Below are 21605 nucleotides of genomic sequence, written 5' to 3' on the forward strand. Positions count from 1 at the left end.
GTTGACGACCCAAACAAATAAAGAAGTAGCTTTGACCCGAGACACAGGGGTGTTCCTTAACCCGAGCTCAATAGCATTTGTGGCTGACTGGCCAAAGAGCTTGTCCCCCGGAAGATAGTTAATCCCCTCCGGCCTGCGCAGCCGCTGACGTTCGGGAAGTTAATAACGAGGCAAGCTTTCTTCCCCAGACCATCCCTGATTTCTGCCAAGCGGACGCCACAAAAATCTAACCAGGTAGCTCCAAGCCTCTTCCGACGTCGACCCAGGCGAGAGACGCTTGGGGAGACAGTTCGCTCCTACCCCGGATTTCCATGAAACCCGTATACACCGTATGAGCAGGACGAAATGAATACGAGTTTGCACTCGCCAAGAGCCAGCGCGATTACCCTACTATAGGTTATGGAGGTTACCTTTCCCACTCAGCATGTGACTCCAACGACGACATGTGATTTAGGTAAATTAGCGGACGGAAATATTCCGGAGACTTGGCCCTGCTGATTGGTCCGTGCGCTCAACCCTAACCCGAAACAGGACCACCAGCTGCCGATGATTGGATCAGTGCCCGCAGCTGGGTTAATCGAGGGTTTGATTCGATGATTAGCACGAAGGTTCCAGGGAGGAAGAAGAATCAGATCGTGATGGCGGTGACAGTAGTTCTGTGTTATGGGGGTGGGCAGGTGGACTGTGTACAGAACGCCATCCTTGGCTTTTGGCCTGAGGACTGTCTGGGGTACGGTTCGGTGTACGGAGGGCATGGGTACAAAACCAAGACAAGAGCCCACCAAGAATCGATTGAATCCTTCGACATCGAGTGATTCGTCAGAGTAGGAACAACGCCCTAGCCACCGTCATCAGTATGGAGGCTATTGGACTCGACAAGAGCCCGTGCCAGTTCGCCATTGATCTAGATTCTGCCCCACGGTTTCATTCATTGTGCTTTAATTAATCAATGAGACATGCTGATGAAATGAATGACACGGCAACCGACAGGCCATCGTTATGACATGATTACACAATTGACATCAGTCCTCGTAGCCATCAATGACCATCTCATGATACATCTCGCATCGCATGCACAGTGCCACCCAACCCAGCCATTCGTACCCTAACTCCGTTGAATCCAGTCTCTTGCCGACCCAAACACCAAACGCCGCCGTAACCAAGTCCGAAAGAAAATGCCAGGATCAAGCTCGAGTTATTCCACAATCGGGAGCAGCTGGCCCCGGGACCAGTCTTGTCACCGGCGGTTTCTGCAGCATCCTCTCCGGCCCGAGCAGGATATTCCACTCGTTGCGGGTGATCGGAGTAACGTCCGATGCCGACAGGGGCGTCTTCGCCCCACGATAGTAGGACGGCGTGCCTGTACGGGATGGAGTCCGGAACGACGATCCGCTCGTCGTCGAAGTGGATTTTCGGGACGACGCGACGGAGCGCCGATAGCTGGTAGGGGTACTACCGCTACTCGTAGGTGTGACGCGGTAGGTGTTCCTGGGTGTTGATCTTCGGGGAGGCGATGCATTAGAGGGAGTTCTTGTTGTCGTCGTCGTCGTATTAGTGTTGGCGACGGGAGATGGTGGCTTTTTGGTCACCGCCAGCGGAGGCACCACGATGCCGTCCTGCCCGTACCGTTCCTTGTACAGCCGGGCAACTTTGATGAGATGCTGATCCGTGACTCCCAAATATTCGTAGACCCGGTGGAAGAAGCCCAAACTGAACGGTCTTCCCTGAAAGTCCATGATCGTCTTTCGCAGGAGACTCACGCAGGACGCAATGCACTTGTCCTCATTAATCTTGCTCCTCTCATTCGACACCATCGCATTCTGCTGTGCTTGGTTCAGCACACAGAGCAGCCGTTTTATTGTGTAGATCCGATCAACATTGAGCAGCGTGAGCCCTTCGTCGCTAAACAGCACCTCGTTCTGCATCAGCGACTGCTGGATCAAGTACTCGTTCAACACTGCGCGATGCCGCTGGTGCACGTTGAGCGCCTCTAGCCACTTCCGTCCCAGCGAGTAGCGCTTGGCACCCTTTTCGACGATCTTAGAGAAGACTTTCCAGGCCGAAGGGGAGAGCTTGGTGATGGGAATAATCATCAAGTCGGCTGGGACGCCCGGAAGGCTGGGCTGCCCGCGGCCAACCAGCAGAGTGACATGCATCGCGCGTTGCTGGAGTTTGCGCGAGATGTACTCCAACGCCGGCCGCACCGAGGGCGGCAGCGCATCGGCGTCGAAAGCGGCGTCGGGGGAGAGCGGCGGAGAGATCATTGAGCCGCGGATTGTTCGTACGGGGGTTTGTCGGTTGCTTGGTAACCGTAGGCAAAGGACTCCCATGTTGACCTGGTCCTGTCAGTACTTGTCTTGCTCAATGACCAGGTCTACCTACGTGGATGTCTGCCAGGATTGAAAACTTGCTGGTTATTTTTGGACGACAATTGCGACAACCCTGGCATATATACTTGCGCCCATCTCGGTTGACGTCGTCAACTCTAATTATCCAGTCTCTGCTAAACTCCTTGTTCTTCCGATGTTGATGCACTCTGCAAGTTGTGCTGAATAGAGAGATAATTTTACCAAAAACGGGAAAAATGAAGCCGGATAAACTCGCAATATTTTCTATTTTTGATAAATTTAGAAACATTCAACCAATCACATTTCAGTGATTCGCGAACTCTAGTGAGGGGTAAGTTGGATTAGGGTTAGTTCCGAAGTCAAGACGTCAGGAACTGGCCAATGAGGGGCGGAGAAAACGTGACGATCGATCAACGTGGGATGCAAGATGCAAAAGATGTGATGGACATGCAGATGGATGGTAAAAATAGATCAGACGAGGCTTTTGATGGATTCAAGTATGAGAAGCTCAAGCGGGAGCATCCGGGGATTCCGATGAGGAACATCTAGAGGTTTGCCATTGCAATGTCAACGTCAACATCACCATTGGTTCGGGACAATTCGAGGAAGATTCTACTTATTGATCCTCGAATGCTCTACTCGGTGGCATACGGATAATGCTGAACTGATCAATTCATTTGCTTTGAATAGCAACTACCTTTTGGTTTTTCTACTTTCCGCTCCCTACGCTGGAAGCTAACATGTTCAATCAAGGAACCTCCTGTCAACCACAGCAATACACATCTCATGCATTTGTGACGACGAGACTGTTCGCAAGTCCATTACCATCCTGGTAATCGACGGTATCCGCAATCAAACCATCCTGAGGAGCAGGATGAGCATGACCTGCAGCGGCGTCCTCAAAGTCGTCAAGTCCCAGTTGCCCAAGTTCAACGGAGAGCGGAGAAGGGAGCTGAATGAACGACCCTTCAAGACGATAACGATTCAATTGCGCCCGTAGATCATTCACCTTTTGAATCAACCCCTGATTCCTCAGCTGTAGCGGTCGAATCTGCTTGTTTTCCTCATGCAAGGTTCCAACCTCGGACTGCAGCTCCGAAATTTCAGCCTGCATAGTCCGGGCACAGTGACCATGATGATCCAGCAGTCGCGTCAAAAGACAGACACCCATGCACGGAAACTCGTGCAAGAGGTCTGCCAGGGTGAGCGTGCCGCGAGCGGAAACCTGTGGATCATCATCTGGATGAGGAGAACCATCGCACTCCCTCACAGCTGCCACGCGAGAAACGTAGAAGAGATTCTCGGCATTCTGGACGATGACGTCAAGAACGACAGGACGCAGCTCCTTGTAGTTGCCTGTCTCGCTCTCGAAGATGTGCCGTACCGTGAGCAGGAAGCGGTTAGCCCACCAGTGCTGCTCGGCCCAGTGGGTGAAGCGTGCCCGGGCGAGATCTTTGAGCGACGGGATGAGGAATTTGTCCGCCATGGCGAAGACGCGAAGGCAGTTGGGGATGGGGTCCTTGTGGTCGTCGAGAGTTGTTGCCATGAGCGTGCCATTGGCCTCCAAGGAGCTGATGATGTTTTTCGAGTCGATAGGTTTCGGCGGCCAGGTGATGTCGTAATCCTCATCATTCTCATAGCGATGAGTATACAGGTATTTGATCATGATTTCCACAATCTCAGGGTCGTCATCTTCAAGCTCAATGAAGCGATTAGCCGCCTCCTGTTTCATGTCAGTTTCCAAACTCACAAGAGTAGAGGTAAGTCTGTGAACACTTACGGCAAAATCACCTCGACACGCAGCCTCAAAAAACTTGCTCTGTTTACACACCACCGCCCTGTGGACCCGGAATTCCTTCGCCGAGTCTTTAATTTTGATCGTGAGATCCGCATACTCGCCACTTTTGTACAGTTCCCATGCCATATCAGCGAAGAACTTGTCCTCCGCTTCCTTGTCACTAGTGGTAGTGGCCTGGGCCTGAGCCTGGCTCAGGTGGTTCTGGCCATGGAACGAGCCCGCATGGCAACGGAAGGGGATGCGAGGAGAAGGCTTGGGAGTTTCCTCGCCGTCACTCATTTTGGTTAGTTCTCTTGTGCTGTTGCGCGGACGGGGACTGGTTGTGATGGCTTGTAGTACAATGATGTCGCGACGTGACAAGGGAGATGAGAAGGAAGAAGATGGTGTCGAGAGAAATTTTCTCATGGAGGAAAAGATCTGTTTGTTTCCTTTGAGCAAATGGATTCACAAGAGTAAATACACAGATGTGAGAAATGCCTATCTCGTCTGATGTGAACAGGCGTGATGTTCCGATATCTGGAAGCTACTGTTTAGGGAAACTTTGAACGCCGTGGAGTGATGTAGCCAGTTCGATACAGGAGCGGCAAGTTTGAGTTCAGGAACACATTTGCAAAGTTTCCTGAGTACTCTCTGATATACGTCATGAATCGTGTATACCTGGTTCCGTTGATGGAGCTCCGTGTCGAGGTTCGGAACGGATACTAACCCTAACCCAAACTAAACCTATGCTTATTTTCACGTCCAAAGTGTCAGGAGAAGTTCTGGCATTATTAATAAGTTACCAAACATAGAGTAAAGTACAACCAAATCAAACCGTGACTCACAGCAAAGTGGTATAACAATCCCAAGTAGACCAGACGACGCCATGCACCAAAGCAAACCAGCTAACCAATACCCAACCATTCATCCCATGTAATCGTCATCATCGTCATCTGCACCCACCACAGTTTCACTTTCGCTTGGCTGTTGACCAGCAACATCCTCACGGAAACGACTGGGATCAAATACTTCTGTATCCATGCCATCGGTGGAATCCGGAATATCCAGCCGCCATTCCAAACCATCGGCTTCATCTCCCAAGAGAAATTTACCATAGAGAATGACTGAGTTGAAGACCTCCTTGCCAGTCGGGACAATGTTTTCCGGTGGGAGGAGGAATCCATAGGTCCCCCTATCCCGAAGTTTGATCTGGTATGCGTACGTAGCATGCATCTGATGGTAGAACCAATCCAGTGCGCTTCCGCCTGTGCCTTCCACGTGGGCAAGATGGTTCGTTCCCTTCTCCGGGAGGGCTATACCTTCACAGGCCGATCGCACACTGTACGATTCGCGACTGGTGACACGGATGGCCTTGGCAAGACCAAAGGCCAGCTCCTCTAGATTCTCCAGTGTCGGCGGAACGGTCGCGCAAGAATAAGAATATGGATAGAGAATCTGTTGCGAGTACGCATGAAGGTCCAAAAATCCAACAAATTTGGCCGTCTTGTTGACCGCCTGCTGCTCGTAGGCCCAGTCCGCAATCGTTCGGGCCTCCATTGCATCGAACGCTGCCTCTCCAGCATAGCTCTCAGAGCACGGGTTCCCTCGGGTCAACTCCCCGTCCCAGGCAAATCCCCAGGATCGGTCCAGGTCATATCCCGGGCAAAACCGGAGATAGGTGGGCTGCCGATTCTTGCGCCACAGGCGGTCTACATCCCACGAGTAGATATACCCGTCGGGGTTGATTGTTGGGACCAAAACCCAATCAAACGACTCGAGCAGCCGTGTAATCGCGGCAGATTTCCCATACTCGGTGATCAGTCTGAAAGCAACATATGCAACTGTCGATGTACTGATCCATTCTCGCGCGTGAGCACCTCCGGTGATAAGGATCGTTCTGCGTGCCTTTTGCGGCTCCGGTGCAGCCGGTCGAACCCCAAGTTTGAAAGCGGGAATTTCGCGACCCTCAGCAGTCATGCCAATGTTGATGAGCTGAACATGTGACGGGAACATAGAAGCCATCAATCGCATCCACGGCACAATCACCGAGAATGGTTGATAGTCATCAAAGAAGAGATCCGCTACGTTGGACGAATGCCGCAGCGACGGGCTGAATCGAGGCACGTCCTGCAGTTTAGTACTCTGACGAGCCGGATACGACGCATATATCAGCTCCGACAAGTCATGAATCAGCACAGAGTACGAGTTCTGCATAGACGCAGGAAGCAATCCCAGTAAAGAGGGGAGCTAATACAGGTCAGGAGATCATTACTCAATAGTATGTACCGAATAGATACTCACAACTTCCTTTGCCAGGCGGATATCCACAAAAGTATCGCTCGCATCCCATACATCCAGGAAAAGGACATTGACCGCCTCCGACAGAGCATCGACTTGCGCCGGTTCCTTCAACTCGAATCGTACGACAACATCACTGCCGTACCGAGTCAGGGCCTGCTTCGGGGGAGGAACTCCACGCCTTGTGTCCGCAGCAGCATGGCCGGAGGGCTTCTTCTTCGGCACGTTCCATATTGACTCAATGATTGTATCCCTTAGCCATGTCCACGGCCGGAACCGGGGGTGCGGATCAAGGGGTGCTTGTTGGATGTCAAACTGGTTGGGCGGGATGATGCTGGACTCGGCGGGAACGGCAGTAACTGGACAGATCCATAGCAGAGCAAGAACAAACGACAGCCAGAGTCGTATCCGGGACATTGCGCGCAGGGTGTTGATGTCGAAGTCTGTTGTTGACTGTCCTGAGCTCAACCACAAATCGATTACGTTATCGCGGTGCCAAGGCTGAATTGTTGATGCCTTATAACGGTGGCATCGTGCTGCATTTGCTGCACCCGATATCCGAGGGCATGAAATGTTCTATCCTATCTACTTTTGTCTGAATCCAAAGAAAAGCTATCAAGATCTTAGCACAGATTAGTAGACAAGTTAAAAGATAGGCAGAAATAACCATCGCGGAGCTATCGCAGTCAACCAGATAAAGATAGATCTGACTGGAGTCACGTGACGCGGGACGATCGGGCCGGGGAGAGTCGCGACCCTTCGAGGACGAGAGAGGATGACTGAAACCCAGGCGCAACGACGGGCCGGGGATCTCTCGATCTCATTTTGGCGTCCAAATTCCATGCCCGACTCCAACTGTATCTGTCTTTTTCTACCGAGATCACGATCACGATCCTTTCGCTGCCAATTGGTAAGCTGGCCGCCCTCACGATGACCTAATCCCTGTCTGCGACTGGGGAGACGAAACCAACAATCCCACTACGACCCTCCCTCCGAACGTTTGCTAGTCCAGATTCCCTGGTTGGTTTTGCGCGTTCCGATAGTTCTGACAGCAAGGCACTGCACAGGAATCCTGTTGAGCCCCGTTTTCTAGCTACCTTTCCCCCCGGCGTAATCTGCCGGCCGCCGATCCCCTGTCCATAGCTCGCAATGTCCGGCCGTCGTGGCCATTTACGTTGAGATCCCTGTCGTTGCAAGGCAATGACCCTTGCAGGGTTCCAAACTCTGCTGTTTGAGGAGATAATTTGGCATCGTTCGCCGTCGGGGGATATGAGCACGCATAACCGTCCGCCATGCATTGGAACAGACTCCGACTGGCTGCTGCGGAAGGCCATGACTTGAACAACCATCATTCCAAACGACACAGTTCCTTGTTCCCTCTATTCTCGCGCCATAGCGAACATGTTCCCCGCCCATCGGCGTCCGCCACGAATCTAGAGTGCCGTCATTCCGAGTCCGGGCCGAGGCCCGATCACTTGGATGCACCCGAGTTAGATGGCCGTCGGGCCAGTCAGCCGAACAACAATGATGGACACATCACGGAAAATTCAGCGGGGTCTTCGGTGTTGCGCGTCTCGACAGATGCAAGCCGTGCAGGCAAGAGACGCCCTTTCAGCTTGCTTCGATCCCGCCATGCTTCTGATCCCCAGCTATCAGCCTCCTATGCCAGTACCGATCCAGACGCACCACCCGTTCCGCCGCTGAACATGCCACCACGTAAGTTTTCTCAGACATATGCTATGCGGATCATGTGCCATTGACATTTGTTAGCGCCTACCATCATCACTACCGCTCCGACAAATCAGAGCCTGGATAAAGATGTCAATAAGAGCAAGCCTAAATTGCCATTAACCAAGAAATCGTCGCGAGAAGCATTAGGTGCGGGGCTGGCTGGTCGCACGAGCACCGGAAGCGCAAACACCGACTCCTCAGCCGGTACGTCTCATGTCAGCTTCGAGGAACCCGGCAGGCTGTCGACTTCGTCGACTCGTCATCGAAACCAGCACAATTTAGATCGGGAGGCAAGATTATCGGAATCATCCCGGTCTGATCGCAGCTCTGGCGACAGAGGCTCCGCTGCGAGCGATGTGCCGCAACCTCAGAAAAGGAATCTGCTGAGTTTCAAAAAGAACCGTGGTTCAGTGCTATTCCCTCTTTCTACAAAGTTCCTGCCGCAGAGGTCAACGAACAGCCTTGACGATCGCTCGCCGACCCCCGCGGATGGATCTACTGGCCGGAACTCAATTGATCCCGATGCGCAGCCTCAGGACCAACTTTCACCCCTTTCTTCGCCGACTCAGTCCACCAGCAGGCTGCCTTCACCACAGGGCAGTTCACGACCGCGACTCTTCCGGAAGGATTCAGCCGCATCCGCACGCTCGGCGCATTCGGCATCTTCCCCCAAGAGCCCTACTGGTCGCCGGGGTCGGTCATCAACATTGAATTCGATCGTGAACCATCGGATTGATGATCGACAGCTGGATTCATCACCCCGTGCAGCATCTGGCCGGACATCGACCTCCATTACGCCACGGATCAGTCTTGGTGACCTTTTGCACTTTGGTCATCGGTCGCGCCAGGGCTCCGAGCCACCACCCAGTGGGCGTGAGTCGGCTAGTCCACGGCCGGTGGGAACCCCCGACAGGAATGGATCGTCTGCGGTCTCACAGGATCTCATCTCATACCCGCCGCGCAAGGAGGACGATACGCCAGCCACATACCTCGAGAAACTGCAAAAATCCGTGCATAGGGGAGCAATTGCCACAATTCTCTCAACGTCCGACGAAGAATTCTACAAGGTTGCTCTTCGAAAGTACATGAGGACCTTTGCCTTCTTTGGTGAACCCATTGATATGTCGATCCGCAAACTCCTGATGGAAGCAGAGTTGCCAAAGGAGACGCAGCAGATCGATCGAGTACTGCAAAGCTTTGCAGACCGATATTTTGAGTGCAATCCGGGCATCTTCACCGACACGGATCAAACGCATTACATCGTCTTTTCGATTATGATTCTGCACACAGATGTCTTCAATAAGAACAACAAGAGGAAGATGCAAAAGCAGGATTACGTCAAGAACACGCGAGTGGAGGGGATTTCGGAGGATATCCTGGAATACTTTTACGAGAACATATCCTACACCCCATTTATCCACGTTGAGGATGAGATCAACCTCAATGGGCGGCACATGTCTCGAGCCAAGAGAGGCCTCCTCAAGGCGGCTAGCTCGGACCATCTGACTCGGCTGTCCCGGGAACCAGTGGACCCGTATGCTGTGATTCTCGAAGGCAACCTGGACAGCTTGCGTCCTAGCCTGAAGGACGTGATGAATCTTGAAGATCCGTATAAACTTATCGGGGTCGACGGTGCTCAAGATCTTGAGGCTCTGCACCAGGCATTCACCAAAACGGCTATTTTGCAGATCGTGTCACATCGGTCGCGGCCGGATGCATTCATGACTCAAGCAAGCATCGACAACCCCGCCGAGTCCCATCCGGGCCTTGTGGACATCAAGGTGGTCAAAGTGGGCTTGCTCTGGCGCAAGGATCCTCGAAAGAGGCGGGCTCGGTCACCTTGGCAGGAATGGGGCGCCCTTCTCACCCCGTCGCAGCTCTATTTCTTCCGCGATGTCGGGTGGACCAAGGGCCTGATGCACCAGTACGAGTCGCAGCGCAAGAAGGATGCGCGACTGCCAGTGGTGTTTACGCCGCCGGTGACAGAATTTACTCCGGATGCCATCATATCCATGTCGAATGCTGTTGCCCTAATTGATACCATGTACAGGAAGCATAAGCACGCCTTTCTTTTTGTCTGCCAAAGCACTCAGGAAGAGGTTTTTCTCGCCAATTCGGACAGTGAGATGAAGGATTGGATTGCAAAGTTGAACTACGCGGCCACGTTCAGTACCAGCGGAGTGCCCCTGAAGGGGACCGTTGGAACCCGATACGAAGGGCAACGCCATCAAAATTCGAACGTGGGCACATCGGATGGTCCAGAGCATTCCGAAAGGGATGACGGGCGTGCGGAGCCGCACGACGTGATCGACCCTCGTCTGGCCGCGGAAATGTCTGTGGCACGTAAGCAATTAATGGCCCAGAAAGTGGGCGAGGCCAATAACAAGCTAGCTAGCCGCCAGAAGCAGCTGGATGACCTTCTCCGAAACGCCAGGCATCTTCAGTTGCTTACACCGGTCCATCCTCGGGCTCGCGAGAATGTCATTTTGGCGGCTGGTCGGATGGCGGCTCAACTGAAATGGGTTAGGCTGGATATCTGGCGAACTCGATGCTATCGAGGTTTCTTGTCGCTTGATTTAGGACTGGAGGATCAGAAGCAACAGAATAGGAATTCGCTAGCACGTTCTTCGTCTCCGCACAGCACATTCCGGACCGCAACATCGGACCTCGGTCGACCGTCCTCGGCGACGGCAGAGTCCGTGGAGAGCTTATCCACCGCTCTTGAGCATCATGACGATAGCGACGCCAAAGAGCCCTCATCACCTCGGCCGCCTCCAAGTCCGGGCTTGTTGTCGCTTCGTAGCAGTCCTTCCAATAGTCGTCGAACGAGTCTCTCCCTTTCTGTTCGTTCCTCTCCAGCTATTCCTGACTCTCAGCTGAACGGTGACACCGCCGATGGGTCTACATACGATGGTCAATCGCCGGAGACAGAGCGACAGCCATCACTACTGAGTACCAACTCGAGACCCCCTGTTAGTGTCTCGGATGATGGCGAGGGACAGGTGCAACAGGACGCTGGGCCGAGTGATGTCCGTCCGGATGACAAGATGGCTGAGAAGACTGAAGGTGCTCATCGGGGCCGACACCGCATAAGCCTTCAGCGCTCGTTACGGGACACTCATCGCCATAGAAGCAGGAAGGGACGGGAGTCAGCATCCAGCCATTCGCAATCCTCCGAAACGGGCCCACCAGAAGGCGAAGGGCTGTCGCGAAAAGATACTAAGTTCACGTTCCACGGGCGGAGGGCGTCTGTCGTGACGTTTGGTTCGGAATGGCAAGACATGTCCGCCGAGGAGCGACTACGATCGCGCAGGCCGGGCGCGTCAGAGCCCAGCGAGACCAACGAATCCGTCCGGTCGCAGTCCGTGCACAGTGTTCGGCCGCACTCGCTGCGCAGCACCAGCACGACGACAGCCAAGAGCAGTCGAGCGGATTCGTCTGGCATCCCGGATGCTTTGCCTGCGGTGCCGGATGCACTGTCCGAAGCAGAGGGAGTGCCCACGGATGCGCAGGAGGACCACAACGGTGGTGGGCTGACCGATCCGCAACGGGGCTCCCCGGAACAAGCTGTGGGCGCCTAAGCAATGACTGTACGACTCATATTCTATTTTTCCTTTTCTTTCCATTTCTTATATATTATCGTTGTTGATACCCCTTCTATGTCGGTCGCTTGATCTTTGGCATTATTCGGATTTTCAAGGTGATATTGGCTTGGGCTGGATGATAGATTCAGGATGTATCAGGAGGTTTATTTCCATAGTTCGATTGATCTTCTGGGTTATCGAGCTGGGAGAGTAGGCAGAATTTGATGCTTTATCATATAGCATTGACTTCAGGCCTCCAAGTAGTAGCGGACAGCGCATAACGTCATAGGTTAAATGCACCATCACCACCACCACCACCACCACGACGATCATCTCTCCCAAATAACACGACCTACCAACTCCTTCACTCGCTCAAGTCTAGAAAAAAAAATGACCTCAAAGAACAATACCCCTCTCCCACACTACCTCTCCGCCCCTCGCCCATTCATCTCCTCCACTCCCCTCCGTCAACCCCCAGCGCGCGAATCCCTGCTCCCTTTCGGCAGCTGCCAACTCTGCCTGCAGCCGGCTCGCAATCCTGTCGTAGCGTGCGCCACAAACGGCGATTTATTCTGCCGCGAATGTGCCGTGCGCGATTTGCTGGCTCAACGGCAGGAAATCCATCGCGTGGAGAGGGAGCGCGTGGCGGCCAGGAGAAAGGCGGCAGCGCGGGAGACGAGGTTGTTGCGAGAGGCGAAGGAGAAGGAGGTGGTGAGATTTGAGAAGATGAGTTCTAGTCCCGGGAATGAAGAGAAGGAGCAGTATGATAAGGATGGAAGTCTGAATAAGAATGGGAAGAGGAGGGCGTCATTACCGGCGGTGACGAGGGAGGAGTATTATAATTATTCGTCGAATAGATCTGGTGGAAACGGCAATGAGGGTGGGGATGTGAAGAGGAGGAAGAGGAGGGTTACGATAGGAAGCTCAGGAGACGAGGATATTGGAGACGAGAAGGCAAGTATCACTAAACCCTAAGACTTAACTTTTTTCAAAGGATTATGATGACCAAGTGTCAATCCCAGAATATTGACAATAAACCCCCGCTACCATCGTTTTGGGTTCCGTCACTGACACCCTCGGTGGACGTCGATCTCCTCACGTCAGAGCCGTCCAAGACAGCACCCATATGTCCTGGGTCTACGGAGACTCACCGCCATGGGTACTCTCTTAAGACGCTGGTCGACGTGCATTTCACGGAGGAAGCTCCCCCTGAAGAAGGAGAAACAGGGGGAGGATTGCAGCAACCGCAGCGGATCTGTCCGAGTTGTAAGAAAGTGCTTACGAATGGGTTGAAGGCGATATGTTCGTCTGAGAACTCTTATGTCGATCATGAAAAAGGTTCGAGCTGATAAAATATATCAGTAGCTAAACCCTGTGGCCATGTGATTTGTCTACCCTGCGTGTCAAAGTTTATGATGCCGCAGGGAAATAATAAGGAGCATGGCCGGTCCGAAGCAGTTCGTGTCCGGTGTTATGTCTGCGAGGCGGACGTTACGCCGTCAAGCGCACGACGGCGGAGGTCAAGTGCGGGTAACGGTAAGGACAAGATCATGCCTGGGTTGATTGAGCTACGGTCGGATGGGAGGAGAGAAAGCACAACAGGATGACCCCCTTTATTATACATGAATATTGGTATCCCGAGATAAGCTATAGTACAATTATTTCTTTGGAAGCGCCTTTTGCGCATTGTCAAACTCTCTTACCACCACATCGCATTTCACCTCCTGGCACAGCCGACGCCGACGCGATGGGTCGAGCTTGGACGCGAATTCGAGCCCGCTAGCACGCTCGACGGCCTCAAGCGGGACCTCGAAGTCCGTCAGAGGCTGAGAGTTGGGGATCCGGGCATTGGGCAGCACGAACGCACCAAGGGCAACCTTGTCATTCGGCCCCGTGCCGTGCTCGGCGTAGATGACCTTGTAGAAATGCGTAGGCACAGCGACGTTGGGCGGGTTGCCAATGACCTCGTATGTTACGCGGTACTTGCCATCCGGGTCCTTGCGCGGCAGATACAGCGGCCCAGTGACGATGCGTACGGACGGGTACTTCTTAGTCAAGCTGCGGCAAAACTCCTCAAAGTGCGCCCAGTAGTCACGGTTAAAACCCTCGCCGACCTGGGGGCACATGTTGGTCAATGCAAAGGTCGCGTCCATAGCCTCCTGACTCCACTTCGCGTCCGCCGCGGGCACCTGGTGTCCACGGTCGTACCCCGAGCGGAAGTAGTCCGCCAGCCGGGCCCGGAACAAGGAAGGAATGTGGGTGTCTTCGTAAAAGTCACTGCCGCGCCGGTCACCACCCTTCAGGGAGAGAGAGTGCGGGGTGATGTGCTCGGCGACCCAGGCCGGATTGCGCGTGCGGCGGTCGTACGCGCCGATTAGCGGCAGGCTACGCAGCTCATCGGCAATGGGGCCCGGAAAGCCGTACTGCAGAATGCCCGCCGGGTCAACGGGGGATTGAGGTTGAGCTTTGGTAGCAAGTGACGGCGGCTGCGCCTGTACCGGCGGAGGCGGCGCTGTCCTCGGCGCTGGAGGAGCTGTCGTCGGAGCTGGGAGTGCTGTTGTCTGTGCCGTCGTCTGCTGGCGCGGAGTTTTGGTCGAATAGAAGAGCGCAGTGACGCCGGCCCCGGTGGCCGCGCCAGCGGCGGCAATGAGGGCAAAAGTGGCCTTAGACATGGGGGACGGATTGATCAAGCTCGATCAACGAGCTTTTAAATGGGTTGAACTTTGGCTGTCCGCGTGGACAAAAATACGAAATTTTGTTTCCAGATTACCTAATCGGGTAATAGTTCATTGGCCAATCACACGCCGTGCATTTCGATCGCCATGAAGTCACAGAGGGCTGAATTTAAGCCCTCGCATGACGGCCGTCGATCAAACGGAAATATCGGGAAGATCGGAGTTTATCTGAAGACGCTGAACTTGAATGCGCAATCCAGCCGTGGGAAATGCTGTTTTCCAGTGTTTCTTGTCGATAATAGTCCCTGGCCAATCTTTGCGCGTGGCCATGGGCGGCAATACTCTCTGCATGCGGACCTTGGGAGAGTGACGAACCCATGCAGCTGCAGATGTACTCCGGCTTCTTTCAGATTGCTTTATTCTTCTCCTTCAAATCACAAAGAGTCGTGAATCTCGATGATTTCTTTGGCGTCGGAGTCCGTGGAGATTGTTTTGTGACCTCTGACATCACCACCTCCTGGTAGCTTCAATAAATTCGACGCTGCGAGGATGGCTGTCCATAACACTGACACCCGCGGATGGGTGATGAGCACCGTTTCTGGCATCGGTAAGTGTCTCCTGAAGTCTGCGCGGAACGAAATTTTGCTGATAATCTTTTGCAGCCTGTATCCTGGGTGCGTGCCTTATCTGCATCGATGTGTTGCTGCGATTCTGTGGCAAGCGCAACTTTGATATCACCAACAATGGCTTTCTGGCGTCAGCGATGAGTCTGAGCGCGGGGGTTATGGTAGGTGTCATATTTCCTAGCTGAAGGAAGACAATGCGCTGAATGATAGGACAGATCTTCTCGTCACTTTACAGCATGTTGCCCGAGTCCAAAGAGTACCTGACGCGGTCCGGCTTGTCCGAAGCGGCGGCTGCCTACATTTTGACTGGGCTCTTCGTGTTGGGAGTGATTGTGCTGCATGTTTTTTCCGCAGTCGTGCATCGGTATATACCTTCGCATATTGTAGACTGCTCCCACACGCATGAACATCATGGCGGGGACCTGGAGAGCGGAAACAAGCAACAGAACAACAAAGGACATGATTCACGGGCGGCGAATGGCCAGACGAATTGGACCACTGAGCGTACGCCATTACTCGCAACTAGCGAGAACCTGGACCGACTGCCGGCGCGTACGACACGATCAACCGGTCAGATTCGTCCACGCGTACACCACCGCGAGTCGCTTCGGCAGCGTCTCGGACGACAATTTACCCAGTTCCTTCGGGGAACTAAGCCGTTCTGCGAAGATGATGCCAGCGGGCCCTGCTACGGCGTGTCGCAGACATGTGGTCGCGAGTGCGCAAAGATACTCGACACCGCCGGCGTCGTGCCGGCTACGCCGGCGTTGACGGCACCCCTGCCGCGAGTCTCCCGTGAGCCGGAGACGACACAGACGAACAGAGACAGAACGCCGGACACCCCGCTGACAGTCCGGCACGTTCCCATTGGCCCGGTTGACGACCTCACGCGGCCGCTGGTCGGTCAGCAGCAGGCCCCGGATTATTTCTCGCAGCCGATATCACAAATGCATGCAGAGGATGAGGACGGGGCGACTGCACAAGGCAGCGAGAACTCGTCAGAGTCATCAAACAGCGTCGCGAAACCATCTGACCCGGAGCAGCCAGGTCAGCAACAGCAACAACAACACCACCACCACGTTCCACAAAACGCCTTCCTCTCCATCGGCCTACAGACCGCTCTCGCCATCGCCCTGCACAAACTCCCCGAGGGCTTCATCACGTACGCCACAAACCACGCCAGCCCCGCGCTGGGACTCACCGTGTTCCTGGCGCTATTCATTCACAACATCACCGATGGCTTTGCACTGGCCCTCCCGCTCTTTCTAGCCCTTCGCTCCCGCGCCCGTGCCATCTTCTGGGCAAGCCTACTCGGCGGCATCAGCCAACCGATGGGTGCGGGAATCGCAGCGCTGTGGATCTGGTACACGGGCGAAAGCAACAACTCCTCCATCGGTACCGATAAGGATGACGCCGACGATGGGACCTCGTGGGGTGTCTACGGCGGCATGTTTGCGTTTACAGCGGGTGTGATGACCACCGTGGGCCTGCAGCTGTTTTCCGAAGGAATCAGTCTGAGTCATAGCCATCGACTCTGCATTGCGTCGGCAGTTGTCGGGATGGGAATTCTGGGAATTAGTTTTGCGTTGACGGCGTCATGAGGGAATATTCATAGATTGTATTTATTTTTATTCATGGACAATGGTTATGGGAGTATGGGTACAAAATGGAGGGATATATTAGAGTACATGGGTTTAAGAAATTTAAAACAGTTCCGGTTTCATGACTGCTGCTGGCTTTTTGCTTGAAGTTCTCGTTCCCTTTTCCGCGCAAGGTACCGTTCGCGCGCACTTGATACCTCCTCAGCCGTCTTACGGCTCTTGAGCTTCTCTGCCAGCTCCCTCTGCCGGGCCTCCTCGGCCTCTTGCTCCTGGCGGGCGCGCTCTTCGAGCTGCTTGGCGAGCATCTCGGTCTGCCGTGCGCGCTGCGCGAATCGCGCTGCGGCCGACGTCGCTCCTGATGCAGCGGCAGGACGTGAGCCAGGCTCCCGTGTTGCTGGCGCAGCGTGACTGGGAGGGGTTTTCTTCTTCGGCGCTACGTTCAGCCCTGCCGACAGCAGCTGCCGCTTATCAACGACTTCGCCCTCGTCGTTGATCGCGATGTTCTTGCCCTTGGCGTTGAGCTCCGCCGCGATCTGCGCCGGGGTCTTCTCCTTCTCCTCTTCTTCAGGCTGTGCAGTTGGCTTCTCGCCAGCGGCCACCTTGGCTGCAGCCTCTTCGGCGGCTTGGATCGCTTCGCCATGCTGCGCGTCGCTGCGCGCAAGCATATCTCGGTAGAAACTGACCAGGCCAGTCCCACCGCTCTTGCGCCGCCGCTCTTCCTCTTCTTTCTCGCGCCGCGCTTCCTCCTCTTCAAGCCGACGCAGTTCCTCCTGCTGCGCGCGGTACGCCGCCGTGACGAATTTCTCCTTGTCCGCATATGCATCGCCCTCGGCTTCGCGCTCCCGTTGAAGCTTGCGATCATGTGCGCGGAGATGATCTCGCTTGCGAATCTCGGCGCTGCGCTGCAGCGCTTCCATATACCGTGACCGCCCTTGTTCTTGCGCCGCGGCGGCTTCTTTCTTCTTCTGCTCCTGTGTCGCTTTCATGCTATCGTAGACGTCGTCGTATGCGTAGATGGAGGGGTCGAGGTTCTTTGCCTCTTCCGCTTGTTTCTTTGCGGTGTGCATCGCTGCGAGGTTGACATAGTCTTTGCTTGAGCCGGAGAATTGGAGACCATATTTCTTCTTTCCCGTCTCATCATTCTCTTCCTCCTTATCGTCGTCGTCGTCGGCGAATATTGAATTCTTTTTTATGGGTTTCATACCGAGCTTCCCGTTCGGTGGTTTCGTTGGTAACCCGGGCTTCGACGGTTTCTTATTCGGCTCACTTTCCTCTTCCCGCGTCGCAGACGAAGCGGAGTCCTCTCCCAATCCTCCTAATGTTGTAATCTCCTCGACACCGCCATCCTGACCCTGCACAGCCGAGTCCTCGTCATCATCATCGTCAAAGACTCCCTTTTTCCGCTTCTGGCCCGCCGCAAGGTTCGGTTTGTTCAACGTGGGTGGCTTCTTGCTGTTTGGGAGGTTGAGGCCGTACGAGAGCTTCGGTGGATTCATTCTGATACCATCATCATTCAGACCGTTATATTAATCGGTGGGCAATTAACTTCGTGGCTCGATACTCCTATCGAGCTGTTTGCGGATTCGCTCCTGTGAAATCGTCACGTTGAATCAAGCTCCTTATCAGATAAGTATTACGAAAAATAGCTCCCTATAACGGCTAGTATTTCCCTTATCAAGTCACGTGCCATGTCACATGACTTTATTATCCCGCTGTAGCTGGATCCTGGAGGAGCTCCGGGGCCGAACGACGACCAGGGACAAACAGTCGCAACCGGCAATGTCCTACTACTTCACGATTCTCTCCCCAAAGGACGTGCCGCTGTTCAGCATCACATTCGGCACGTCAAAAGCTGGCGGTGATGGCGTCGCACGGTTCCGATTCCCCGAGTCTGCGGCATACATGAACCAGTTTATTGTCCATGCCGCCTTGGATATTGTTGAGGAAGCACAATGGACGAACGGATCACTGTAATATCTCCTAACCACCGTCAATTTCTTTGCAAACTAGTAATTACTGAAGCTGAATTGATTAGGTATCTTAAACACATCGACACATACCCCCCCGCCGCCGCCTACGTCTCTGCTTTTCTAACCCCATCCGGTGTGCGGTTCTTACTCCTACACCAACCGCCTCCCAACGCTGCCGCCGCTGGTGCGGCTAGCGGATCTGCTTCATCGTCAATGAGTTCGTCGGTGAATCCATTTGCGGGGCTTACGTCGTCCATGTCGGGCTCTGCGTCGGCCTCATCACCCACGTCGACTTCACCCTTGGCCCGCGTTGCGTCGAGTAGTAGCTCCGTGGCGACGAATCCGACGTCGCCGCAAGCGGAGGAAGCGGTGAGACAGTTTATGAATGAGGTGTATGAGAATTGGGTTAAGACGGTTATGTCACCGTTTTATCGGCAGGGAATGCCGGTGACGAGTCCGGTTTTTAGGGCGAGAGTGCAGGCGGCGGCGAGGAAGTGGTTGTAATCAATATTTCTCTTTTTTTGGGAGGGTATATTTTTCGTTGGGAATTGTTTTTCTTGCATGGAATGGTGTTGGGGTTTGATTTGGGAATGTTCATTATGATATTAGACATCGATTCAGGTACATGGTCGAGTCAATCCATCCAAATGTCATCCGCTGATATTCCGAAGTATGTCACTGCGCAAAAAAAGAAATCACTTAACTCCACCCTAAATGACGAATCCCACCCGAAAATCGAAAAATCATGCCGTTGTCGTCGTCGGCCCGGCGGGCACATGCGATGATGCGTGCGGTACATGAGATGATGATGCATGCGGCAAATGTGACGATGCTTGAGGTACATGTGATGATGTTGCTTGTGTTGCGGCAGCTGTCGCCTGCCCCATCTGGGGCGCCAACTTCCTGACTGTCACCGATCGGAAATTCTCCACGGCTTGCACGACGTCGTCGACCTTGGCCACTGCGCCAAAGATGCCGCCCTCGGCCTTGATTGAGTTCAGCGTGCTTTGATGTAGCGACGGCTCGCTTGCCGCGCAGCCGTCCTCGAGCAGCACGCAGTCGAACCCGCGGTCGTTGGCTTCCCGCATAGTCGTGTAGACGCATACGTCCGTTGTTGCGCCCGTTAGGATCAGGTTCTTGATCCCCTTGATTCGCAGAAGCAGCTCAAAGTCTGTGTGTGCAAAAGCACCACGGCCTGGCTTGTCAATCACCGGTTCTCCTGGGATCGGGTACAGCTCATCGATTGTGTCGTGGCCAACTTCGCCACGGACGAGGAGCCGTCCGAGCGGACCTGGAGAGCCGATGCCGAGGCCGGACGGGTTGTTGCGGGAGCGGTATGCTTCCCGTGGTGATAGTGTCGACAGATCTGGCCGGTGTCCTTCCGACAGGTTAGCTGGGCAGTTGCTGTCGATCGTTGGAACTTGCCTTCTCGAGTGTGATAGACTGGAAACCCGGCCGCTCGAAAAGCGTGTAGAAGACGCTGGAGTTTTGGAATGATGGCTCGTGTATGGGAGATGTCGTACCCTTGATACTCCAAATACCCACCAGGGGCACAAACTACATCATTCAGCCGTTATTTTCGAACAGAAAGGACAAGGGAATACCTACAATCCTTTTGCATATCAATAATAACCAGCGCCGTCGTAAACGGTGTAAACGTAGCATCATGTGGCCAGTCATACGGCTGGGCGCTAATCTGCCCCTTCTTGACCTTGTGATGCGGCGTCTGTCGCGGACGGTCGACCACCGGCCCGTGGTTATGCGTCGGATTCAACACCGTCAACGTCCAGATGCCCGGCGTGCCTGCCGCCACGAGCATGAAAGGGCAATCCATTAACCGCGATGTCCGCTTCCGCTTGCGCGTCTCCTCTGTCAGACCATTGCGCGGTCGGTACTGCCCGCCGCGGTCGCACCGCAGCCAGATTTTCGCGGTACGGCCGGGCTTCTTCTCCGTCGGCGTGCTGGACGATTTCACCACGATGTTGTATCCATGCGCCTTGCCATGGGCCTGGACGGCGGCCAGGAGAGATGCCCTGGTTAATGTTAGCTTCTCTAAAGGTACCTCAAGCTAGAGAGCTGAATGTACTTGTCAGGATATGTCCCCTCCGGCGGCGGAATAAGCTCCATGGCCGAATCGGGGATATCCTGAAGGTCACTGGGTGCATCGAGGTTCAAATCCGCGTTGTCAGCCATAATGGGCGAACCGGCTGGATTGCTACTAGGAAAATCGTCAACATCGATCCAGCTAGCGATGGTCATGTTATGTATTGTTGAGCTCGTCATCAGATGAGAGCAAAGCTCGAGCTAACATACCCAAATGCCCCGAAACCACCGAGGAGCGCCAGATCCTCCAGCACGCGCGAATGACGCGCCGGCCAGTCAATTTAATGAGGCTAGGTCCAGTCCAACAGCTCTCTGGTCCTCGCTATCGGTAACAAAGCCGGATATAAGCGCAACGGAGCTGATCTCAGGCATCAAGGCAGAAACACTGGCCCCCAGCACAGACGAGCCGCGTTGGCCGCTGAGGGGCGGCTGCGCTAACCCGAAAGAGTAATTGGCGTCGATCTGCAATGGCACGTGCTCTTCCAATCACGTGTTAAACTCCATCACGTGTCCTCAGCGGCCTGATCAGGCCTCCTGACGTCGGTGAGACTCATCCTATCCCTCTCCCCGTCCTGCAGACATCCCGCCATCGCTGATACGGCCCTCTTCCCCCAGTGCGGGGGTTGTAGCAGTCCGCACGGCACGGTAGGTACATGACTTTGCGGGCCTCGAGGGTCGGCCGCTCCCGCGTCTCCGAAACGGCCCCCGGGCGAGAGACCACAACAAACAAAGCCAGCGCAGCAGCCTGAACGTCTGCGCGCTGGATTTGCGACTCGGCTGTGATAGCGTGAATACTGTGGCAAATCCTGGACGGACGGCGGTCTCGTACGGATACTCCCTATCCCCCCGTATATCCATGAACTGCCGGTATTGACGCCGCTCATCTCTCCCC

General features: G+C 54.3%; 11 protein-coding genes across 11 annotated transcripts; 4 read left to right on the forward strand and 7 right to left on the reverse strand.

The window, feature by feature from the left end:
• Positions 1-1184: 1184 nt before the first annotated feature.
• Positions 1185-2330, reverse strand: VTN49DRAFT_5752 (uncharacterized protein; the record flags this gene model as incomplete). Its single annotated transcript, XM_069413844.1, has 1 exon — positions 1185-2330. The coding sequence occupies one exon, from the start codon at positions 2328-2330 to the stop codon at positions 1185-1187; it is 1146 nt and encodes a 381-aa protein (XP_069266475.1).
• An 802-nt stretch (positions 2331-3132) lies between these two features.
• Positions 3133-4425, reverse strand: VTN49DRAFT_5753 (uncharacterized protein; the record flags this gene model as incomplete). Its single annotated transcript, XM_069413845.1, has 2 exons — positions 3133-4071; positions 4129-4425. The coding sequence occupies 2 exons, from the start codon at positions 4423-4425 to the stop codon at positions 3133-3135; spliced, it is 1236 nt and encodes a 411-aa protein (XP_069266476.1).
• Positions 4426-5049: 624 nt separating this feature from the next.
• Positions 5050-6840, reverse strand: VTN49DRAFT_5754 (uncharacterized protein; the record flags this gene model as incomplete). The annotated part of the gene is made up of 2 exons (XM_069413846.1): positions 5050-6372; positions 6427-6840. 2 exons carry the CDS (start codon positions 6838-6840, stop codon positions 5050-5052), a joined length of 1737 nt encoding a protein of 578 aa, XP_069266477.1.
• An 875-nt stretch (positions 6841-7715) lies between these two features.
• VTN49DRAFT_5755 (uncharacterized protein) lies at positions 7716-11735 on the forward strand (the record flags this gene model as incomplete). The annotated part of the gene is made up of 2 exons (XM_069413847.1): positions 7716-8139; positions 8194-11735. 2 exons carry the CDS (start codon positions 7716-7718, stop codon positions 11733-11735), a joined length of 3966 nt encoding a protein of 1321 aa, XP_069266478.1.
• Positions 11736-12128: 393 nt separating this feature from the next.
• VTN49DRAFT_5756 (uncharacterized protein) lies at positions 12129-13345 on the forward strand (the record flags this gene model as incomplete). The annotated part of the gene is made up of 3 exons (XM_069413848.1): positions 12129-12692; positions 12761-13040; positions 13101-13345. 3 exons carry the CDS (start codon positions 12129-12131, stop codon positions 13343-13345), a joined length of 1089 nt encoding a protein of 362 aa, XP_069266479.1.
• Positions 13346-13396: 51 nt separating this feature from the next.
• On the reverse strand, positions 13397-14410 carry VTN49DRAFT_5757 (uncharacterized protein; the record flags this gene model as incomplete). The annotated part of the gene is made up of 1 exon (XM_069413849.1): positions 13397-14410. The coding sequence occupies one exon, from the start codon at positions 14408-14410 to the stop codon at positions 13397-13399; it is 1014 nt and encodes a 337-aa protein (XP_069266480.1).
• A 552-nt stretch (positions 14411-14962) lies between these two features.
• VTN49DRAFT_5758 (uncharacterized protein) lies at positions 14963-16640 on the forward strand (the record flags this gene model as incomplete). The annotated part of the gene is made up of 3 exons (XM_069413850.1): positions 14963-15020; positions 15076-15200; positions 15255-16640. 3 exons carry the CDS (start codon positions 14963-14965, stop codon positions 16638-16640), a joined length of 1569 nt encoding a protein of 522 aa, XP_069266481.1.
• A 119-nt stretch (positions 16641-16759) lies between these two features.
• VTN49DRAFT_5759 (uncharacterized protein) lies at positions 16760-18136 on the reverse strand (the record flags this gene model as incomplete). Its single annotated transcript, XM_069413851.1, has 1 exon — positions 16760-18136. The coding sequence occupies one exon, from the start codon at positions 18134-18136 to the stop codon at positions 16760-16762; it is 1377 nt and encodes a 458-aa protein (XP_069266482.1).
• Positions 18137-18419: 283 nt separating this feature from the next.
• Positions 18420-19114, forward strand: VTN49DRAFT_5760 (uncharacterized protein; the record flags this gene model as incomplete). Its single annotated transcript, XM_069413853.1, has 2 exons — positions 18420-18610; positions 18676-19114. 2 exons carry the CDS (start codon positions 18420-18422, stop codon positions 19112-19114), a joined length of 630 nt encoding a protein of 209 aa, XP_069266483.1.
• A 239-nt stretch (positions 19115-19353) lies between these two features.
• On the reverse strand, positions 19354-20869 carry VTN49DRAFT_5761 (uncharacterized protein; the record flags this gene model as incomplete). The annotated part of the gene is made up of 4 exons (XM_069413854.1): positions 19354-19988; positions 20036-20167; positions 20219-20643; positions 20697-20869. 4 exons carry the CDS (start codon positions 20867-20869, stop codon positions 19354-19356), a joined length of 1365 nt encoding a protein of 454 aa, XP_069266484.1.
• Positions 20870-21268: 399 nt separating this feature from the next.
• On the reverse strand, positions 21269-21571 carry VTN49DRAFT_5762 (uncharacterized protein; the record flags this gene model as incomplete). The annotated part of the gene is made up of 1 exon (XM_069413855.1): positions 21269-21571. The coding sequence occupies one exon, from the start codon at positions 21569-21571 to the stop codon at positions 21269-21271; it is 303 nt and encodes a 100-aa protein (XP_069266485.1).
• Positions 21572-21605: the final 34 nt, after the last annotated feature.

The sequence above is a fragment of the Thermomyces lanuginosus genome (genome assembly GCF_041956635.1).
Source record: "Thermomyces lanuginosus strain ATCC 200065 unplaced genomic scaffold VTN49scaffold_35, whole genome shotgun sequence".
NCBI classification, from domain to species: Eukaryota; Fungi; Ascomycota; class Eurotiomycetes; order Eurotiales; family Trichocomaceae; genus Thermomyces; species Thermomyces lanuginosus.